Source organism: Orcinus orca, chromosome X (assembly GCF_937001465.1).
Source record: "Orcinus orca chromosome X, mOrcOrc1.1, whole genome shotgun sequence".
NCBI classification, from domain to species: Eukaryota; Metazoa; Chordata; class Mammalia; order Artiodactyla; family Delphinidae; genus Orcinus; species Orcinus orca.
In genome coordinates this window covers 90,427,916-90,446,678 of record NC_064580.1, presented here as the reverse complement: position 1 = coordinate 90,446,678, position 18,763 = coordinate 90,427,916, and the positions used below count along the sequence as shown (strand labels likewise).

Genomic DNA, 18,763 nt, shown 5'->3' with positions numbered 1-18,763 from the left:
GCAGAGGGAAGAGCAAGATGAAAGGCCCTAAGATATGGGCAACCTTGGCAGTTTTAAGGAACAGTTTGTATGCAGTGTGTATTGGGAGGACAGTGTTAGAAAATGAGGTGAGAATGGTAGGAGGGGCCCAATAACAGAAGGTCCTGTGGGCCATGGGAAGGACTCTGGGTTTTGTTCTTATTATGATGGAGCCATTGGGTGCTTTCTGAAAGGAAGGGAATTATTATTATAATCTACCTCATTAAAGCTCATTCTAAATGTTCCTTGGAGGACAGACGGAAATAGAGCAACTGTAAGATCAAGAGACAAGATTAGGAGGCTACTACACATTACAGTCTCGTAGACCACAGTCGTAGCAATGGAAGGGGTGAGATGGGGTTTGAAATGAGATGTATCTTGGAAGTACTGAACTTGTTGATGAAGTCCACGTTTGTGGTAAGGATATAGAGGAATTAAGTGTGTCTCTTGGAATGTGGATTTTTGCAGCTGGGTTAGGGTGGTTTTCTTCGATGGGGAAATGAATGGAGGACCAGCTTTGGTGCAATGCCAGGAAACTAACCGTTCAGTTTTGACCACGTCGTTTGTGGAGCCTATGAAAAATGTGGGTGGGGAGCATGTGGTTGGATGTATAAGTCAGGAGATCCTGAGAATATTCTTGGCTGTGGCAAAAAAACCCCAAAAGAAACAAAAAAAACAAGCATGCAAGCAAGCAAACGAAAAACCCAACTGTACAGTTCAATCTGAAAATACAGGTTGATTCCACATATGAGCATGACACAGCTCTAGATTCTGGAAGGGATACAAAGACATATTAAATCCAACTTCACTGAGCTATAATTTGTGTTCAACATAATGCATCCATCTTTTTTTATTATTTTATTTTTTGGCTGTGCTGCGTGGCTTGCAGGATCTCAGTTCCCCATCTGGGGATCGAACCTGGGCCCCTTGCAGTGAGAGCACCGAGTCCTAACCACTGGACTTAGTTGTAAGCCTAAGGCTCTGACCTGCCAGGGGCTACGAACTGTCAGACAAGAAAGATATATGTGTGGAATATAAATATCATTCATCCACTTATTCATTCATTCATGCACCTAGTGCATGTCAAGCGAAGTGCTAAGAAGGGAAGATAGGACCAGGAAAAAATTCAGACAGTGTCTCTGTCTTCTGGAAGATTAGGAGTCAAAATAGGGAACTGCACGTGGCTCTGGTTGCTAAATAGTAAGGGAGGTATTTGGTGAGATAATTGGGGCCCCAAAAGGTCTAACCCCAGTGCACAGATGCAACTCTTCCCCTTCTGCATGTCTCATTGACAATGCTGTGGCATGACCTAGAACATAGAGCTGTTAGAATAGAATGAGCCTGAACATTCTGTGCATAAATGGCTGAGGAAACAGCTTTCCAAACCTTCCACCCAGCAATCAGCCCTGATTATGTGCAGAAGTAGATCTCAATTTCATTTAATTCTCACAGTTGGAGTTGTATGACTAATTATTTTGTCTCTGTATCTAATTAAGAAGCTGAGGATAAGAAGGGTGAACTATCTTGAAAGAAAATAGCAGATCTATTGATAATAGGAAAGTGTTAGATTTTATGCTGTGAGCTATTAACAAGTGTGGAATACTAGTTCCCATCCTTTAGGTCCAGGCTGAGGTAGTAGCAATGCAAATTTCTCAGTCAAATGCCTGGGATTCATTGGCCATTCGAGAATTTTAGGAACTGGAGAAGCTATAGGAAAATGAAAGCCTAACATACCATCCTCCTGCCTGCTCCACATCATTGTTCCTGCCTCTGCTCTCTTGTTTTCTATGATAACGTCATCTTAACATTAGGTTTTGTTATTGACTGAACTGTGTTCTCCCAAAATTCATATCCTGAAGCCCTAATTACCAGTGCCTCAGAATGTGACTGGATTTGGAGATAGGGCCTTTAAACGGTGATTAAGTGAATTTAAGGCTGTTAGGGGATACATTAATCCCATCTGACTGGTGTGCTTATAAGAAGAGGAGTTTAGGACACACAGAGAGACAGCAGAAGTGTGTATACAAAGAGGGACAACAAATTTCTGTTGTTAAGCCACTTAGTCTGTGGTATTTTTGTTGTGGCAGTCTGAACAGTCTAATACAGGCATTATGAACGTGTTACAGTAGTTCATGAAGCAGGTAGAGTAGACTGTCAGAAAGGATGAAAATAAAGTGATGGTAAAAAATACCAATGATCAGTAAAACTGAATGAAACGTGGTTAATTTGTATCACTATCAGGCAAAATAGACATCAAGCGATTGCAACCAAGAAGGCTACTATCAAATCATAAAAGAAAATGTATTAAGAAGATAACAAATTCTGAACTTACATTCACCTGATAACATATCTTCAAAAACATATATAGCAGTAAGTAACAAAGTTACAAGTAATAGAAAGTAAAATCCACTTTTGTGTATACGATAAGGAAATATACTTGCTTATATAACTGAGAGCCCAGAGGTAGAGGAGACTTTAGGTTAGTTGATCCAGTGGCTCAAAGATATAAAGACTCAGGCCCAATCTTGAACCAATGACTGTGGCTAGGGACACAGGATTATTGCGTGAGATCTAGAGTAACTCTGGTCTCACCCTTGGAACTAGCAGGCAAATTCCCCCCAAACATGTGACTGTATGAGGGAGGAAATGCACTAATGAAAGTTTGAGACCACTTAGGAAGATGAGGAATGTATATTGCATAGGTAAAGAAAAACATTCACCTTCAGGCACCATTTGAAAGCACAATTATCAGTATGAGCATAATACCCACAGTACTCAAGCTCAAATGGTTTTCAACTACTATGTCTTTCCAGGTAACAAATACTTCTATTCAGGAAATACCTACATTGAATTAGCGAATGGGTAGCTACAAAGCACTAGAGCTCTCACCCCTGCAGTAAGTTTAGGAAGGACCACAAAGGCATCCATGGTAGCGTACTGAAATCTCTTTTTCTTTCTCAAATTTTTGGCAAAGCTTTCTCTTTACTATCGTACTTTGATATTATTGTGTCAGGATAGTTTGACTAGAAGGGAATGGATTCTTTATAGTTACAATTTCATCAAGTATTACCATTCTGTACACATACAACACAGAGTTCATAAAGGTATGAAAGGTGAGAAGCAAGAAAATTGTCAACATTTATGATCAGCAACAATTTTCTTTAAAGAGCACCATTAAATTTCAATATGGAATATCTTTAAAAGCTTCAAGCTTTTAGAAGAAATTCAGTCTCATGAAAATGTAATAAAATTAAAGAACATCTTCTGTTAATGTACATATTTGTAAATATGCAAAAAGGAATATTCCTCTGGGAACACTAGCCCAAGAACCACCGCAGCCCTGCCGCCTGGCATACCAGGACCCAGCCCATAACACCAACAGGCTGGCACCAGCTCTTCACGTGTAAGTGGTCTTCACGTGGATGGGATTTTCAAAGTGTATCAGAGAATCATACCATCACAAATGACATAGTTTATGAGCAAAAACCCTGTAAGGAATCCCTGCCTTCTCGCCCCTTTCCATTCTTTGTCCTCAAAAGAAGTTTTCACGGTGGATGTAATTTTCTGTTTCCAGGCTGTGGTAGTCCCCATGAATGAGCTCATCACCTAGAGCTGTTAAAATTTACACTGTGCTGGGGGAAGGGAGCACACTGAGTACTCTGACAGGGAGCACTACCTACAATTGTTTCTCTTCTTTCCCATTGCTTGACACTGACAGTAAAGTCACTTCTAGTTAATTAATGAGCTTCTTAAAGGAACAAAGAAAAACATGTTTCGATTACCATTTCTATAAAGGCACAGCAATATCTCATAAGTTCTCTTGGATAATGTTACCAGATTAAGTCAATTTTACTTTCTGAAAGTAAATTCACATAGGATCTCTACTTGAGTACATATTTGTGTTTGAACCAAAAGCATTTGAGTTTAATTTAGCAGCATCACAAATGTCTGTTATTCTCCTTTCCCATTTCTCTGTGTTAAACAAAGCCACTCCTAAACATCCACCCCAAAACAGAAATATAAAAGAAGTAAAAGTTGTTCCCAGTAAACCTTGCCAAACAACATTCAAGAAGAATAGCTTATCAGCCTGCCTCACCTAAACAGACGGAGCACCTGATACATGCAGTGCCTAAACTGCCTAGCTCATATAGGCTGTGTTCATACAGGTGTTTACCCATAGCCTTAGCGTCCCTTCCCCAATGTATGTTACAAAGAGCTGACGGGCACCCACTGGTGTAACTAAATATATTTTTTAATCCTAAAATAACGCCTGGTAATCATCACAGGGCAAGAATAAATGATACGACCTTTAGTTCTGACAGGAGAATATCTGACCCTTCCCAAGTAAAGTTATAATTAGAACTCCAGGGTTTGCCTTTTGGTGAAAGAAGTTGACCTCAATCACCATTAGTGGATTTGCCCATTACAGAAGCTACAGTTGGGACAGACATCAGGTCTTGATGTCAGATTCCATCCAGTGATTGTATACAGATGCTTCCTAAATGCATCTTGAGGTTTCATAATAGGCTCTATTGTAAACACGTGGCTCCGTTTTCATACCCTGCATTTACATGTGTCCCATAAATAATTTTCCAAAATTATCTAAGCAACAGCAATGTGCCCAAACAGAGTCACTCCAAAAAATCACTGCTTCCTTCAACAGGCTTAGAACTACAAACACAGTCTGTTATCCTTACTAGTATGTTCAAATTTAACCATGGTACAAAATTTGGTCTGTTGTATTTTCTTCAGGTTATTTATGTAGCCATGCCACGTTGCAGGGTGCCGGCAAAATAATCCCACTGCTTGTATAGCATTAAGTTTGCCTAAGCCAGCAAACAGGCAAGATCACATCAAATCTCTTTTGGATATACAGACAGATCTTCAGTTTTCCGTACAAATCAGCAAAAGAGGTGTTTGTAAAGCTGCAATAAGAAAAAAAACACCAAAACTATATTGTATATTCTCCTTTCCCTTTCTCTGTCCTTTCTAGGAAGATGCAAACAAAATATAAATGCAGTAATATCTAATTCAGATTCTGCTCACTTTTAACTTTTGGAATTCCGTAAAGAGCCATAAAGTCTGCACTTTTTCTCTTTAGAGAAAAAGAGCCATAAAGTCTGCAATATTTCTCTTTAGAGTGTTTAAAAATAAAAGAAGGAAACGTTTTCAACTAACGTCTAGCATTTTATACCGACTTTTATATACAGAAATACTTCACTTATTAAGGATAAGTTTATATTTATACCTTAAAATGAATCCGAGGGCCTTACCTGGCTTCAGCTTGGATTCGTTCTAATTACTGGTAGTACTGGAAATTATTTAAATGGCACTTTAAAGAGGTCCTCTATGATCTCAACTTTTCAGTAACTGCGGATGGCTTTCCAGTTAGTCTGAATAAGGAAGGCTGAATTATTCTTAATTTTCTTTGGAGACTCTTGTGGGTGATCAAAACACAAAGTCTGGAGCCAGGGTGCCTGGGAGTAAACCCTGGTTTGGCACCTATAGGTTCAGTTACCTCTTAGGCAAGTGACTTAACACATCTGTGCTTCCACTTTCTCATCTTTGAAAACTGGAATAATCATCATAGTACCTCGTTTATAGAATTGCCAGTATTAAAGGAGTTGACGTTTTAAAGTGCCTGACACATAGTAATCATTATATACATTTGTTTTTCAAATTAACAGCTAAAATTCACTTATTGAGTTTGCTTTAATTTCTCTTAGACTTGCATGAAATTACGGCAACAAAGCTTACCTGTACCCACCGCTTAGGTTTTTGAAGCGGTCCCTAAAATATGGCAATGGTTATGGATTTAGGGAGGACCTAGTCCATTGCTATGTGTTAATTTATGTGTTAAATTTCACGTGTTATAGGGAAACAGAATTAGCACACGAAAGAAGCACATTAGCACATTAAAAGGGGGCTGGGGCAGGTGAAGCCAGCCTGTGTTCTGAGGAAGATCATCGGGAGGCACCACCATCAACGGGAAGCCCAGGAATGTGGGCAATCTCAGGTCTCCAGGTCTCATGAAGAGAACGGCCTCCTGAAACATGCAGCCGGGAGAACCCTGCTGTCACTATCCTACACTCAGGAGGCTGACCCAGCTTTTGAGCACCGTGGGCTCCTAAGGCTATGGTCACGCGGATGCGGCCATCAAGTGGCAGGCCCTGACAGATATGTGGCAGGCCCAGACCTACTGGCCATGTCAGCACCATGAGCCCTTAAACCCTGAGCTCGTGTAGTCTCTCTGGACCTATTGCCACTATGATCATGTGGTAGATCCAGCTTTTCAAGTCGCTAGAGCATGGCAGACTCCTAAACCCTGCCCATCATGTGGATTCATCCTGTCATGTGGCCCTCACTAGCTAGTGGCATGTGGAAGCCTCAGCCCTCCAAGTCACACAGGTGACCTGCTTCTGAGAGTCGTATGGATGCTATGGTCGGTCACACATCCCCCTTGGTCACACATCAGGCTCAGCCATCTCTGTCTCGTGAAGATTGCTGGCTACCAGAATCTTCAGATCCCTGAGTCAACACGGATGTGGCCGCTACCATCACATGGCAGGCAAAGCGCCTGCCGTCATGTGAACACCGCACCTACCCTTCGGCTGTTGGTTGTGTATATTCTACGGTCATGGGACATGCTGTGGTCTCCTGAGGCTCACTTCTCTCGGTCATAGTTCACGATAGAGGGCTCCTGAACCCTGAGGTCACCTGTGTCCTTCTACTCTGTGGCCTCCGCCAGCCAAGCCCCTGGAAGTCAGGTAGGGCTCCACAGAGGTGCGTTGCGTTACGTTACGTAGGTTGCGCAGTCACGTGACGCCGTAAGGTCGCGACCGAGGAGGGCGCCTTTTCAGCGTGTGGAGAGCCTGCCGAATGGTCGGTAGCTCGGCTTAGCCTTCTGAGGAGTCAGACCGAGAGGTGAAGAAGACCTTTAGAATTAAGGTACTTGTCCTGGCTGAGGGGGAACTTTGATGAGGCTCTGGCTCCGATGCCAACCTTTCAACCGACTTTCATATTCTGCCACGGTAGGCGGTAGACGGTAGGCGGTAGTCGGGTAGGAGGGGCACCCGCCGGTACTAGAGGTTTACTCAGAATTGGCGGGACAGCGGGCGGCAGGCGTTCATGGGCTGCTCTCGGCAGCTAGGCTCGGGAAACTGGGTGGACCCCTCCCATCCCCCTTCCTTCCCAACCCCCACATTAAAGCCCTACTCTTATCTCTCTTCCATATTCATATTCACTGCCTGCCATGTGATGGCGTCCTCTGCGCTCCTCAGTCCACGTTTGTTATTAGGGACACCAGAGAACTCCTAGATGCCAGTTCGTATCGATGATTTCAAATCTGATCTGAATTTCTGTCTCTTAATTTGTTCTGTAGAGAGAGGCAAGGAGAGAGACTTTGTTTAATTTGATATTTTTTCAGTAAAAGTGTGAAAGTAGCCAGCACGTTAAGGTTCAGAATTTGTTTTCTGTCTTTGCTTTGCCGATCAGTAGCTTTGCAAAGTGTGTGGGGGGTGGGATGCCATAATCTTTTTCTGCTTGGACTCTCTAAATGGCTTAAATTAGTCCAGCCAGACACTATTGGCTTCTGATATTCCTCCTGATTTTCTAACCCTTCCTTGTTACATTCCTTGAAAGCTCTCCCCTTTCCTTCATGTGGGAAAAAACAGTGAATTTATTTAAGAAAACCATATTAAGTAAAATTATAGATGATACATTTCATAAAAATCATGTAGATGGTACTTAATGAGTAAAATGCAGCAAGTAAAAGATGGTGTTTACATTTGTGAGGGATTTAAATATGGTTTGAGAGGTGTTTAAAGGGGTGATATATATTTTTTTTCTTATATAATATCCATTTCTTTCCTCTCATTTCAGCACTTTCAGGTTTGCTCTACAAGACACTATGTCTGAGAGACAGCAGCAACAAAAATGTTTTTATCCATTGAAGAAATATGGGACATACAATAATGAAGGTACAAAGGATTTCTGTATTGTCATATTTTTAAGATAATATGCCACTTGAATCTCAAAGAATAGGATAGTGTCTTAGCTTGTTCAGGCTGCTGTAGTAGAACACCGTGGACCAGGTGGCTTACAAATTACAAGAATTTATTTTTCACGGTTCTGGAGTCTGTGAAGTCCAAAATCAAGGCACCAGTAGGTTCAGTGTCTGGTGAGAGCCTGCTTCCTGGTTCATAAAGGGCTGTCTTCACGCTGTATCCTCACATGGCAGAAAGGGCAAGGGAGCTCTCTGGGTCCTCTTTTGTAAAGGCACTAATCCCATTCATGACGGCACCTCCCTCATGACCTAATCACCTACCAAAGACTTTACCTGCAAATACTGTCACCTTGGAGACTAGGTTGGAACATAAACATTCAGTCTGTAGCAGGTAGTTTCCTCAAGCTATATGGGAAAGGAACATTTTTCCACAGACCACTGGAAGTACTAGTGTTCCTCAGAAAACATTTTGGGAAAGCCTGTTCAAAGTAAATCTATTCTGCCGCATTAATACCTTGTACCTTTGTTTACTAAGAAGAATGTATGCTTACTAATAATTAAAATCTGTTCTTCTCATTAAGAAACTACTTATTGCTAACTCATTTTATCTTATGTCATTAGTCATTCTCTCTTTTGCTTAATCTTTCCACTTTTTCATTCTTTACATATAACCTCAATTTATGTTTCTGATATCAATACGGCAAGAAATAAGTGCATGAGTGCTAGTCATTAGGAAGTCTTAAAAATAAAATAAAATGCCCCACTCTTGAAAAGATGATACAACTTACCCGTAAGGATGAGTGGATGAAATAGCTCTCATTTTATACCAATTTTCCACACTTTTTCAAAACTAGTTTGTTATTATTATTTAATCATTATAGCTGCCATTTTTTGAGTTCCTGTTTTATGTCAAGCACTGTGGCAACCTTGTCATACCAGTTTTCTCATTTAATCCTCAGAAAAATCCTGAGAGGATGTTATTTTAATTCACAGATAAGATACAAGAGTCAAGATAGGCTAGATTATGCTGTGGTAATAGACAGTCCCCGTATTTCAGGGGCTTATTCCTCACTTCGACTACATGTCCATGGCAGGTGCATGCCCCTCACAGGATGGTGGACTTTGGGGGTCTGAGCCATTCTTACTGGAATGACTTGGAGACCCAAACTGACAGAGCAGCCATCATCTAGAAAGTTGTCAGTCTCTGTGCCTGAGGGGAAGAGGACCCTGCAAGGTCTCAATCCAACAACCATATGTTCTGGCCCAGAAATAGCACATGTCACTCACAACCCATTAGCCAGAACCAGTCACATACACAGCCCTGTCCAAACAAAGGAGGTCAAGAAGTACAGCTCTTCCAGGTCGCCGGAACAGGGACAAATGGAAACACATGGCAAACAGCACTACCGCACGATGGAACTGAGGCTCAGAGAGGTAAAATACTCGCCTAAAATCACATACGCAGTAAGTGACAGAGCTTCACTGGATTATTCTATCAAATACTTGACAAGTCGATGTCTGAGATTGCTTGTGTCTGAATCACCTTGATGAGGGAGGTCTCTAGCCCTGTTCAGGCACCCGACGTAGTTGGTCAGCCGGGGGACTGCGGTAGCTGTTATATAGCTCCCTTTTACGCTTTCCCCTCGGCAACGTTACTTCGGAAGGAAAGTGGGTTCTTACAAATGACTCTGACTCTTCCTATACACCGTACGTAGACCACATGCCCTTACTGCTCCCTTTAAAATGTGAATTTTTCCCTTTCATTGCTGGATTTTCCTGAAAACGAGTTGGTTGCCCGGCATTCTCCAAAGGTCACCAGTAAGGGTCCTCTTTGTTGTTGTTATTGTTGATGAGTGTCATTATGAACTCCTGGCTTTTGAACATGTTGGTGGGCTTCAAACCATCGTTATGTGGTGTTGAGCAGAGGAGTGAAATGATTTGACTTGCTCTCTGCTGCTGGGTTGAAAAGAGACAGGTAAGGGAGCCAGGATGAAAGCAGAGGGGCCAGCTGGACAGCAGTACAGTCCAGGAGGTAGCTGTTGGTATCTTGGCCAGGGTGGTGGTAATGAAGGTGGTGAGAAGTGGCCGGCTTCTGGACATACTTTGAGAGAGGGGCCGAGAGAATCTCCTGACCAGTTGGATGTGGAGTGTGGGAGAAAGAGAGCACGCCAGGCCCCCTCCGAGGTTTGGGGACTGAGCAAGTGGCATTTGTGGGTCAAATGCCCTATCTGTGTTTCCTTTCACTTCCAGTGCCACACAGGGAAAGTCCCAAGGTTGTGAGTAGCAGGATTGCCCTGACAGCGGGCCACACAGGGAAAGCAAGGGCTCCCCAGAGGAGTTCATCTGAGGCCTGGTCGTAATCACTCCATCGTGGAGTGATCAGCAGTGGGCAGATCTTTACTCATAAGCGTGCCCTGAGACAACATGGAATAGTTAATGTACAAAAGGCACAGCACACAAACCTAGAGAACCTTAAGTATTACAACCCAACGGAAGCTGGTTTGTAACAGTGTAATTACCATAATCCTCCCTCCCCACAAGCCACTAGTATGATTATCTGCTGGTTCACTGTTTCAGTGGAATGTGTTAAAAATAAAATACCCTTAGTGAATCCACCCATGGGGAAGAGAATTGACACGATCTTATTTCTGCAGGTGCCGAAAAACTTCCAAATCTTTTCCCATGGTGAATTAGATATGTTAGAGGGGAGAACTTGTGGGTGGAGGGGTGAACAGCAACACAACTCCTAGGAGTGAAGACAAGGTGCGATATAACCAGGACACTTTCTAAGCGTGGCTGTAGCTTCAGTATCCAGTACAGTAGATGTCAGAGTAAAGAAAATGAACAAGAGCCAAAGAGAGGCCTTACAGAATGGTGAAAGGATCAGCACACCAGGGAGACATAAAGATCCTAAATGTGTACGCACCAAACAATGGAGCCTCAAAGTACATGAAGCAAAAGCTGATGGAGATGAAAGGAGAAAGTGCCAGATCTATAATTATAGTGGGGGCTTTCCACACCCACCTCCCCCTTAGCAAGTGACAGAATTGCTAGAGAGAAAATCAGCAAGGATATAGGAGACCTGAATAACACAGTAAACTAATGAGATCTGCATGACATAAATAGAACAGGCTGCGCAACAACAGCAGAGTACAGTTTTTTTCCCCGAGGGTCTCTGTAACATTTACCAAGTTAGACCATCTCCTCGACCATCAGACAAACCTCAATAAATCCAAAAAGAATTGAGGGACTTCCCTGGTGGCGCAGTGGTTAGGAATCCGCCTGCCAGGGAAGGGAACACAGGTTCGAGCCCTGGTCAGGAAGATCCCACATGCCGCGGAGCAGCTAAGCTTGTGCGCCTCAACTATTGATCCTGCGCTCTAGAGCCCGTGTGCCACAACTACTGAGCCCACGTGCCACAACTACTGAAGCCCGCGCACCTAGAGCCCAAGCTCTGCAACAAGAGAAGCCGCCACAACGGGAAGCCCGTGCGCCACAACGAAGAGTAACACCACTCGCCACAAGTAGAGAAAACCCGTGTGCAGCAACGAAGACCCAACGAAGCCATAAATAAAGAAATAAAATTATTTAAAAAAAAAACAACACTTGAAATCTCCCAGAGTGTGTTCCCTGGCCATGATGGAATCAAATTAGCCACCAGTAATAGAAAGCCAAAAGAAGAATCCCTAAACACTGGGAAATGGTGGTTGACACATCATTCCAGGTTATCATTCACACCCTTGTTATAAAAGGGCTGAAGTTAGGAAGAGTTGCCTGCTGAGCTGAAAGGCATTTCAGGCTGGCCCAATAGAGAGGTCACTCTGGCTCTTTCCAACAGAGTATTGTTCAGGGCAAGGCTGGAGGGAGGGAGACAGTTCAGGAGGCCGTTACATCAGTGCCACCTGACATTAAAGCTCCAAGTGCACTGGCAAAGGAAGTCCAGCTAGCTTGCTGGTTGTTAGTGGAATCGGTATGGCGGCTCCTTGGATTTGGGAAGCACGAGAGAGGTATTGGTGTGGTTGCTGGAAAGTCCTGAGAGAAGGCAAGATTCGGGGGCCTTCCTGGTATATATGACTGGTGTCCAGTCTAACCCATGGACGCATACACCTCGGTTCTTTATCAGTCCTGCTCCACTGTTTTAAAAGTTTCAGCGCAGTTGTCCTCTCCTCCCTCCTCCCTCTTTGTCCTCCTTGTCGTCCTCTTCCTCATCCTGCTCCTCCTCGATTCTTCCCCTGATAGTGCCATCTGTCGGATAAGGCTGTCCTCTCTGCACAGGCAGAAGAGTGTCCTTTCTGAGGCTTGTGGGACTGGTCCCTTAGGCCAGGTTGGCACTTGGCCTGCCCTACCATGCTGTTAGCCTAAGACATGGTACGTGGTAAGCGGATCACAGATGTGTCTGCAAACTTGTATTTTTGTTCCTCTTTTCAGAATACAGTGATGGTGGTAGATCACCTCAAGGAAGAAAGAAAGGTTGGAGTTCTTTCCCAGGTAATTCTGGCGAGAGGAGCCCTCATTATGAACACGATGGGTGTGAGCCTCAGCCTTCACACCTCCAGGAGGATGATGGAAACGTGGTGAAGAGGGATGTCCAGGAGGACCCCGAAGTAAGCCAGTAAGTGGCCAGGCAGCAGGGTTTGTACACAGCAGCCCCTGGGACTATGCACCTCTCTCACTCTCCGTGGACTTGTTTTTCTTCTCTCACTGCAAAACTGAAGCATGCTAGAAGTGAAATAATGGTTGAGCAATCCTAATTGTAGTGCTGGTGTCAAAGAGACGAGGGTGTACAGAAGACTTTCTTAGCACTTATGGCCACTCACCGTCCTTCTCTCCACGTCCCCCCTGCAGCTCTCCCTGTATCATCCGTGGCAACAAGAGAGGAGTGAGATGGCACAGTGAAGGCCACATGCATACTACTGTGTGGAGAAACAGAAAACCTCTGGAGAGAGAAATGGGGGAGAACACACAAGATGGAACCCCAGGGAGCTGGTTCAGGGTCACAGTGAGTATCCTGTAAAATGTACGGAATGTGCAGGAGAGAAAAGGCAGGGGGAGCTGTGTTGGTCTCATGTAGAGATGCTGGTTTCTTTCACTGGGGACAGTTTGTAATCTGTCCTTTTTATTACCAGGAGTTAACAGTCTTGTTCATCTAAGGGCAGGTTCAGAGAAGCAATGTACAGGGAGCAGGCTGACCGTGAGGAGAACGGAGGAGCCTGTCTCAAAGCAAAGATGGAAACTACTGCCAAGGATATGGAGCGACTCCACATTGGAGGTCTCAGCTTGGCAAGCTGAGTGTGGGAGACAGAGGGTCGAGCCTCTGGAGACCTTGTCTGAGGGGCAAGCAGTGTGTGCGCTGGGTAGGATCTCCTGGAAATTTATAAAAGGAAGATCATCTCTGACACCTTGATTATGTGGAAGAGAGTTTGACTGGAGAGAAAGAGTACTTAGGAAATCTATATTACGCACACCCATAAGAAATCATGCCAGTGGTCCCTTCTTTACAAGCCCTTGCAAGCTCAGTAGAAGGCCGGAAAAGAACAGGAAAAGGTTCCTCCTGCAGCCTAAATTCCCTGTTGTCTGTCCTCTCTCCCATGCCTTCTTTTCATCCTTAGATTCCTTATGGGATAAAGTATGACAAGACATGGCTAATGAAGTCAATCCAGAGCCATTGCAGTGTCCCTTTCACTCCAGTGGACGTAAGAGAGGATGCCGAAGCCAGACGCGTGGGCACAGGGAAGGGGGAGAGAGAGACCTGGTTCAGCAGGGTCTGTTGGCTTCTGATACTATTGCTGTTGCATTCAATCCCTGTAGTTGCACTTTATGCAAAATGGGGCTCGGTTCTTTGTCCAGGAAGCTAGCACTGCCTCTGCATTGATGGATGTCAGCTACAAGATTCGTGACGAGGAGAGCCGAAAGGTGTGTGTCGAGGGCGTTACGTGTACCTCATCCTGAGGAAGGAGTACAGGCCAGGGGCTGGTTGTCTTCTTTGGAACTAGAGTTCCTGGTGCTTACCCCACCTCTTCTTCCTGCAGATACCTGTCTTTGTCAGCCCCTCCGCTGTTCCCTACTCTGTGCGGGATAAGTTGAAGCCAGAAGAAATGGAGCAGCTAAAGGTAATGGAGACTCACGGCGAGTAGTGTGCCAGCGCTCAGACCCACCTCTCCTTCTTCCAGTCCCCCGTCCCGCTCGCCCCCGATTTCCCTGCCACCACCACAGCCTCAGAGCGGCTCTCTCCATCTCTCTCTCCGCAGCTGACCTTGAGCAAACGATTTGATGTCTCCCAGCAAGCTCTTGACCTCCAGAGGCTCCGCCTTGACCCAGGTACGGCTGACAGCAGTAATTCTAGGGCGGGTGAGGGCAGAGGGGTCTTCCTGGAGGGAGAACTTAGGGATGGTAACGTGGGGAGGGGCTGGTGCTGGCCCCACACCCCACTCAGCCATCCTATTCCCTCCCCTCTCCTTCCTGAAGACTTGGTGGGCTATGATATTGATATATTTCTGAATCGAAGAAGCTGCATGGCTGCCACCCTGCAGGTCATCGAAAAGTATTTCCCTGAGGTGAGGCTGTAGGCCCAGTGCTGGTATTAGGGTAGGGGGTGGAAGAGATGGGGTGGAGGGCAGATTTGTCTCCAAGGTCCTAGATAGTAACCTTCACTCTACCTCTTCTTGCCCCAAAGCTGTTGTCCTTGAACTTGAGCAGCAACAAACTGTACCAGCTGGATGGCCTGTCTGACATTATACAGATGGCCCCCACGGTCAAGATCCTGAACCTCTCCAAAAATGAGGTGAGAAGAGGGAGCCAGGTCAAAGTTGGGTTGAGAGTGGGGGGTGGGGCATGTTAGTGTCCATCAGAGTGATGACAGGAGGCAGGTGAAGGTACCTGTGTGGGAGGGAGGGGCCTGGGGGTGCCGGGATCCGGATGTCCCTCTTTCCCTGGGATTCCTTTTCCCACTTCTGCCCCATATTTCTCAGCTGACGTCTGTGTGGGAGTTGAACAACATGCAAGCGCTGAAGCTTGACGAGGTGTGGCTGCAAGGGAACCCATTGTGTGACACCTTCCCAGACCAGTCCACCTATGTAAGGTCAGTGTGAACACCCTGTCACCCTTCTTGGTGACCTTCACCCATGGGAGCCTAGACTATCTGTGACAGTGCCCCTTTGCCAAAGGTGGCAGCCCTGGTCTTCTGGGAGGATCACAGGCCCCACCTTCTGCTCTCTCTGTGCCTATCACCGGTGAGGAGTTTCCTTCCCCTGACCTGCTCACCTCTGCAGGCGCTCTGGGGTCTGTTTCCAGCTCTCTGCGCCCAGATATATTCCAGCAAGACCTCCCAAGAGTGTGCCCCAGGAAGCAGGGCTTCTCCTCCTCACCAGGACCAGGAGCGACCATCCTTGATCCAGATGCTGGCGCCCTGGACTGAGAAGGGTCCTCCAGTCCAGGGCCTCTTGCTGAGAGAAGCCTTCCTTCTTCGTGCTGAGATGGGGTTTGCCTCCCCCGTTCTGAGAGGGGCCCTCTTCCCCTTCCTCCAAAGGGATACCCCCTCCCCCTGCAGGTTGACATGGGGGCTTTCCTGCATCATGCTGAGGGCTGAGGCCATGGGTGGCTGCTGTCATGACATCCATTCTGCTGGCCCAGTGCCAGGAGCTGGACCCTCCTTGGGAAAAAGCAGGGCTCCCTGAGTCAAGGGGCCAGACGTGGGCCCCCGCCAGTGATCAGAGGGCTTCCTGAGGCAGGAGTGGAAGGCAGAGGGCAGAGGTGGTAGAGGAGACAGAAGGACAGGCCTCTGAGGGGCACTTCCCATCCCTCCCTGCACACGTCACATCATCCCGCCTGGTCCTTCACAGGAGCCCTGGGCAGCCTGAGACAGGTATGATTCCTCAGATAAAGAACCAACTCAGAGAGGTGCAGGGGTCATCGGGAGAGAAGACAGTGATCATCAGAGGGGGCCACGGATCCTCAACCCCATACTGAGCTGGGTCCTGACCCTTTCCTCCTTCTGAGGAAGATCTGCCCCCATGGCTGCTCAGTTTCCCATGCCCAAGTCTGGCTGAGCTCACACAGGTGACAAAGTTTCAGCCAGCATCCAGTGGGCCCCCAGCCCAACACGTGCATATTATCCATTCCTACCTGGTGTGTCTGGGCGATTCTGGGGCAGGTGAAGAGCCGCAACAAGTGTGCCGTTTCCCCTTTCTTCTCTCTTCTACCCTGACCCCGACCACGGGAGAGCTTCTTTCCCTTCCCTTTGTTGTCTCTCTCTCCCCTGTCTCTGTGCCTCTATGTCTCTCTCATCTCTCCCTTCCTACCTTCACTCCCTTTCTGTCTTCATCCCCTCCATCTCCCTCCCTGAGCCCCACCTCACTCACCTCGCTGGCCCAGCATCCTGGGCCATCCCTGGGGGGTGTCGGGGTCTTGCCAGAGTGCTGGACCCCCAGTGAGGTAGCAGAGCCCCGGGCTCCCACTCCATCCCCTCTTCTCCCCACAGCCTTCAGTGGGGCCCTGGAGGAAGGGAGGGAGGAGAAGGAAGCCCTGCAGCAGGGGTTTGAAATGCTGGTCCCTGTGGCACTGGAGAAGGGAGTCCGAGTAGAGTGGGTGGGAGCTACCCAGACGAAGGAGAGGAAGGGAGGCAGGGAAGGAATATTAAAGTGAAGGTACTGAGAGAGATGAGGGGACAGTGCCTTTCAGACAGTAAGATGACAGATGCTCAGTGCTCAACAGGCAAGTGGACCGAAAACCCCTAAAATCAGGAGCAGAGGTGGGCAAAGGGTGCTGCTGGATTGGCCAGAACACATTGATCTCTGTTTATGGTATTACTGTTTTAACTCAAAGGAAGCATTGCAACCTTGAACTATCAACCACCTCTTCTCTATTTTTGGTTTTGGACAGGGCCATCAGAGAATGTTTCCCGAAGTTGTTACGCCTGGTAAGTGCCTACGTAAATCATTGTCTCTTACGAATGTCGGTGGCCTCTGCACCTGCCCTCAAGCCCTTTGGGTCTTGCCTAGATCACATATTAGCATCAGAACCTTAACCATTTTGGGGGACATGGACTCCTGAAAATGACATGGATATACTTGCTGGAAAAATACCCATAAATACACACACGCACACACAAGTTGAATATAACACTAGAGACTTCCAGGACCTCATGATGAAGACATCCACTGTAAGCTTTCCCATGGAATTTCCAGGGCCCTTTCACACCTGACCTCTGACCCTCACCCTCCTGGGCCCATCCTTTTCCCGGATCATCCAGGGCCACTCCCCTGGTCTCCACTCCTGACTTTCTCTTCCCTTCTCCAGGATGGCCAGGAGTTACAGTCACCAGTGACCGTTGACGTTGACACTCCCTACATAGTAAAGCCCTGCAAGGTGAGGAAGAGGATCAAACAACATTTGGGGTGTTGCAGGGAGGCTTTATCTACTGCATAGTCTCAAGTGCCATTTGATTCCAGGGAAGCTACTTTGGATCTGATGAGCTGAAGAGCCTAGTCCTGCAATTCCTGAAGCAGTAAGTATCTCTGGGAAGCTGAGCAAGGGAGGGAGGGCTAGGACAGGTGAGGCCACCTGAGCACAGGTCTGCTCAGGGGAGTTTTCAAGTCTCATTTGAGGTCCAGACCACAGAGATAGACTGTCTTCATTGCTCCTCCTTAGGTACTACTTGATCCATGACTATGGAGACAGACAGGTTCTCGCAGGTGCTTATCACGAGGAGGCCTGCTTCTCCCTGACGATTCCCTTCCACCCCGAGGACCCAGCCCCGTGAGTATCACAGCACAGGCTGTGCTCCTGGGCTGTGTGGCTCCCCAGCAGACACAGGCAGCTCCTGCAAACACCCACCACCCACTGTTGCTCTTTGTCTCCTAGAAGCAGCTTGTGCAAGTATTTCAAGGACAGCAGGAATATGAAGAAGCTCAAGGACCCCTGTGAGTGTGCGATGGGAAGACTGGGTGGGAAAGGGCGGTGAAGGGGTCAATCATAGGGCCCAGGGCGTGGCAGCCCCTGACCTTCGCTCGCTTCCCCTCCCCTCACAGACCTGCGGGTCCAGCTGCTGAAGCACACAAAACGTGTCATTGTGCACACCCTCTGTGTGTTGCCCAAGACTCAGCATGCCTTCAGCTCCTTCGTGGTGGACACGTGGTACCAGACGGTGAGCGCCTGCTTCCTCCCCCGGGTGGGCCCAGGAAGCCGCAGGTGGGTGGGAGGTGGAGGTGGTGACTGGGCGCCTGGGCTCTTCCCTTTCAGGAAACGATGCTCTGCTTCTCCGTCAGTGGGGTGTTCAAGGCAGGTGAGTGTGTGTAGACCCCCAGCGCAGATGCCCCACTGCTGCCTCCCCCTGGCCAGGCTCACACCCAGAACCACCCAGCGTCCCTGACCCCTTCCCTTCCCTTCGCTTTCTTTCCCCTTCCCTTCCCTTCCCTCCCCTTGTATTCCCTTCTGTTCCCTCCCCTCCCCTCCCCTCCCCCCGCCTCCCCTTCCCCACTGTGTTCTCCTGCCCTCAGGCTTCCCACAGACAACCCAGGTCTGAGCTGTGTCCATGCCTGTCTGCCCTGCACACCCTGGGCGTTGGTGACACAGGCTGTGGATTTTGGTGGCTCTCATCCCAGATACTTCCTCTGAGAACTTGGGCCATTACTTAAGGTCTCAGTTTCCTCATTTGCAAAATGGGGTAGTAGTATCCACCTCTTGGGCGGCTGTGAAAAATGCATCCCATGAACTTGTGTGGTGGTCGTCAGGGGCCCTGTCACT

General features: G+C 47.1%; 2 protein-coding genes and 2 long non-coding RNA genes across 16 annotated transcripts in view; 3 read left to right on the top strand and 1 right to left on the bottom strand.

Moving 5' to 3' along the window:
• The window catches only part of LOC101286095 (nuclear RNA export factor 3), a 383,514-nt gene that overhangs the window by 97,802 nt on the left and 266,949 nt on the right, over positions 1-18,763 (top strand). The gene's annotated exons all lie outside the window — the stretch shown is intronic.
• The window catches only part of LOC117199174 (uncharacterized), a 99,034-nt gene that overhangs the window by 25,433 nt on the left and 54,838 nt on the right, over positions 1-18,763 (bottom strand). The gene's annotated exons all lie outside the window — the stretch shown is intronic.
• On the top strand, positions 12,940-16,063 carry LOC125963150 (nuclear RNA export factor 5-like). Of its 2 annotated transcripts, XM_049705225.1 has the most exons (9): positions 12,940-13,022; positions 13,633-13,716; positions 13,832-13,936; positions 14,053-14,133; positions 14,272-14,341; positions 14,489-14,577; positions 14,697-14,804; positions 14,992-15,101; positions 15,292-16,063. In XM_049705225.1, exons 1-9 carry the CDS (start codon positions 12,972-12,974, stop codon positions 15,410-15,412), a joined length of 819 nt encoding a protein of 272 aa, XP_049561182.1. In that variant the 5' UTR covers positions 12,940-12,971; the 3' UTR covers positions 15,413-16,063. The 2 variants fall into 2 exon arrangements, with proteins under 2 accessions (XP_049561182.1, XP_049561183.1); XM_049705226.1 differs by lacking the exon at positions 15,292-16,063 and having other exon boundaries at positions 14,992-15,111.
• On the top strand, positions 17,577-18,154 carry LOC125963158 (uncharacterized). The gene is made up of 3 exons (XR_007474983.1): positions 17,577-17,776; positions 17,882-17,944; positions 18,049-18,154. It is a non-coding gene; the product is annotated as an uncharacterized LOC125963158 (long non-coding RNA).

Coding starts and splice junctions, on each gene's coding strand:
- LOC125963150 (XM_049705225.1), top strand. CDS start 12,972: ATGGGGGAGAACACACAAGATGGAACCCCAGGGAGCTGGTTCAGGGTC. Junction 13,023..13,632: donor GGAGCTGGTTCAGGGTCACA/GTGAGTATCCTG, acceptor TTTCATCCTTAG/ATTCCTTATGGGATAAAGTA. Junction 14,342..14,488: donor GAGGCTCCGCCTTGACCCAG/GTACGGCTGACA, acceptor TCCTTCCTGAAG/ACTTGGTGGGCTATGATATT.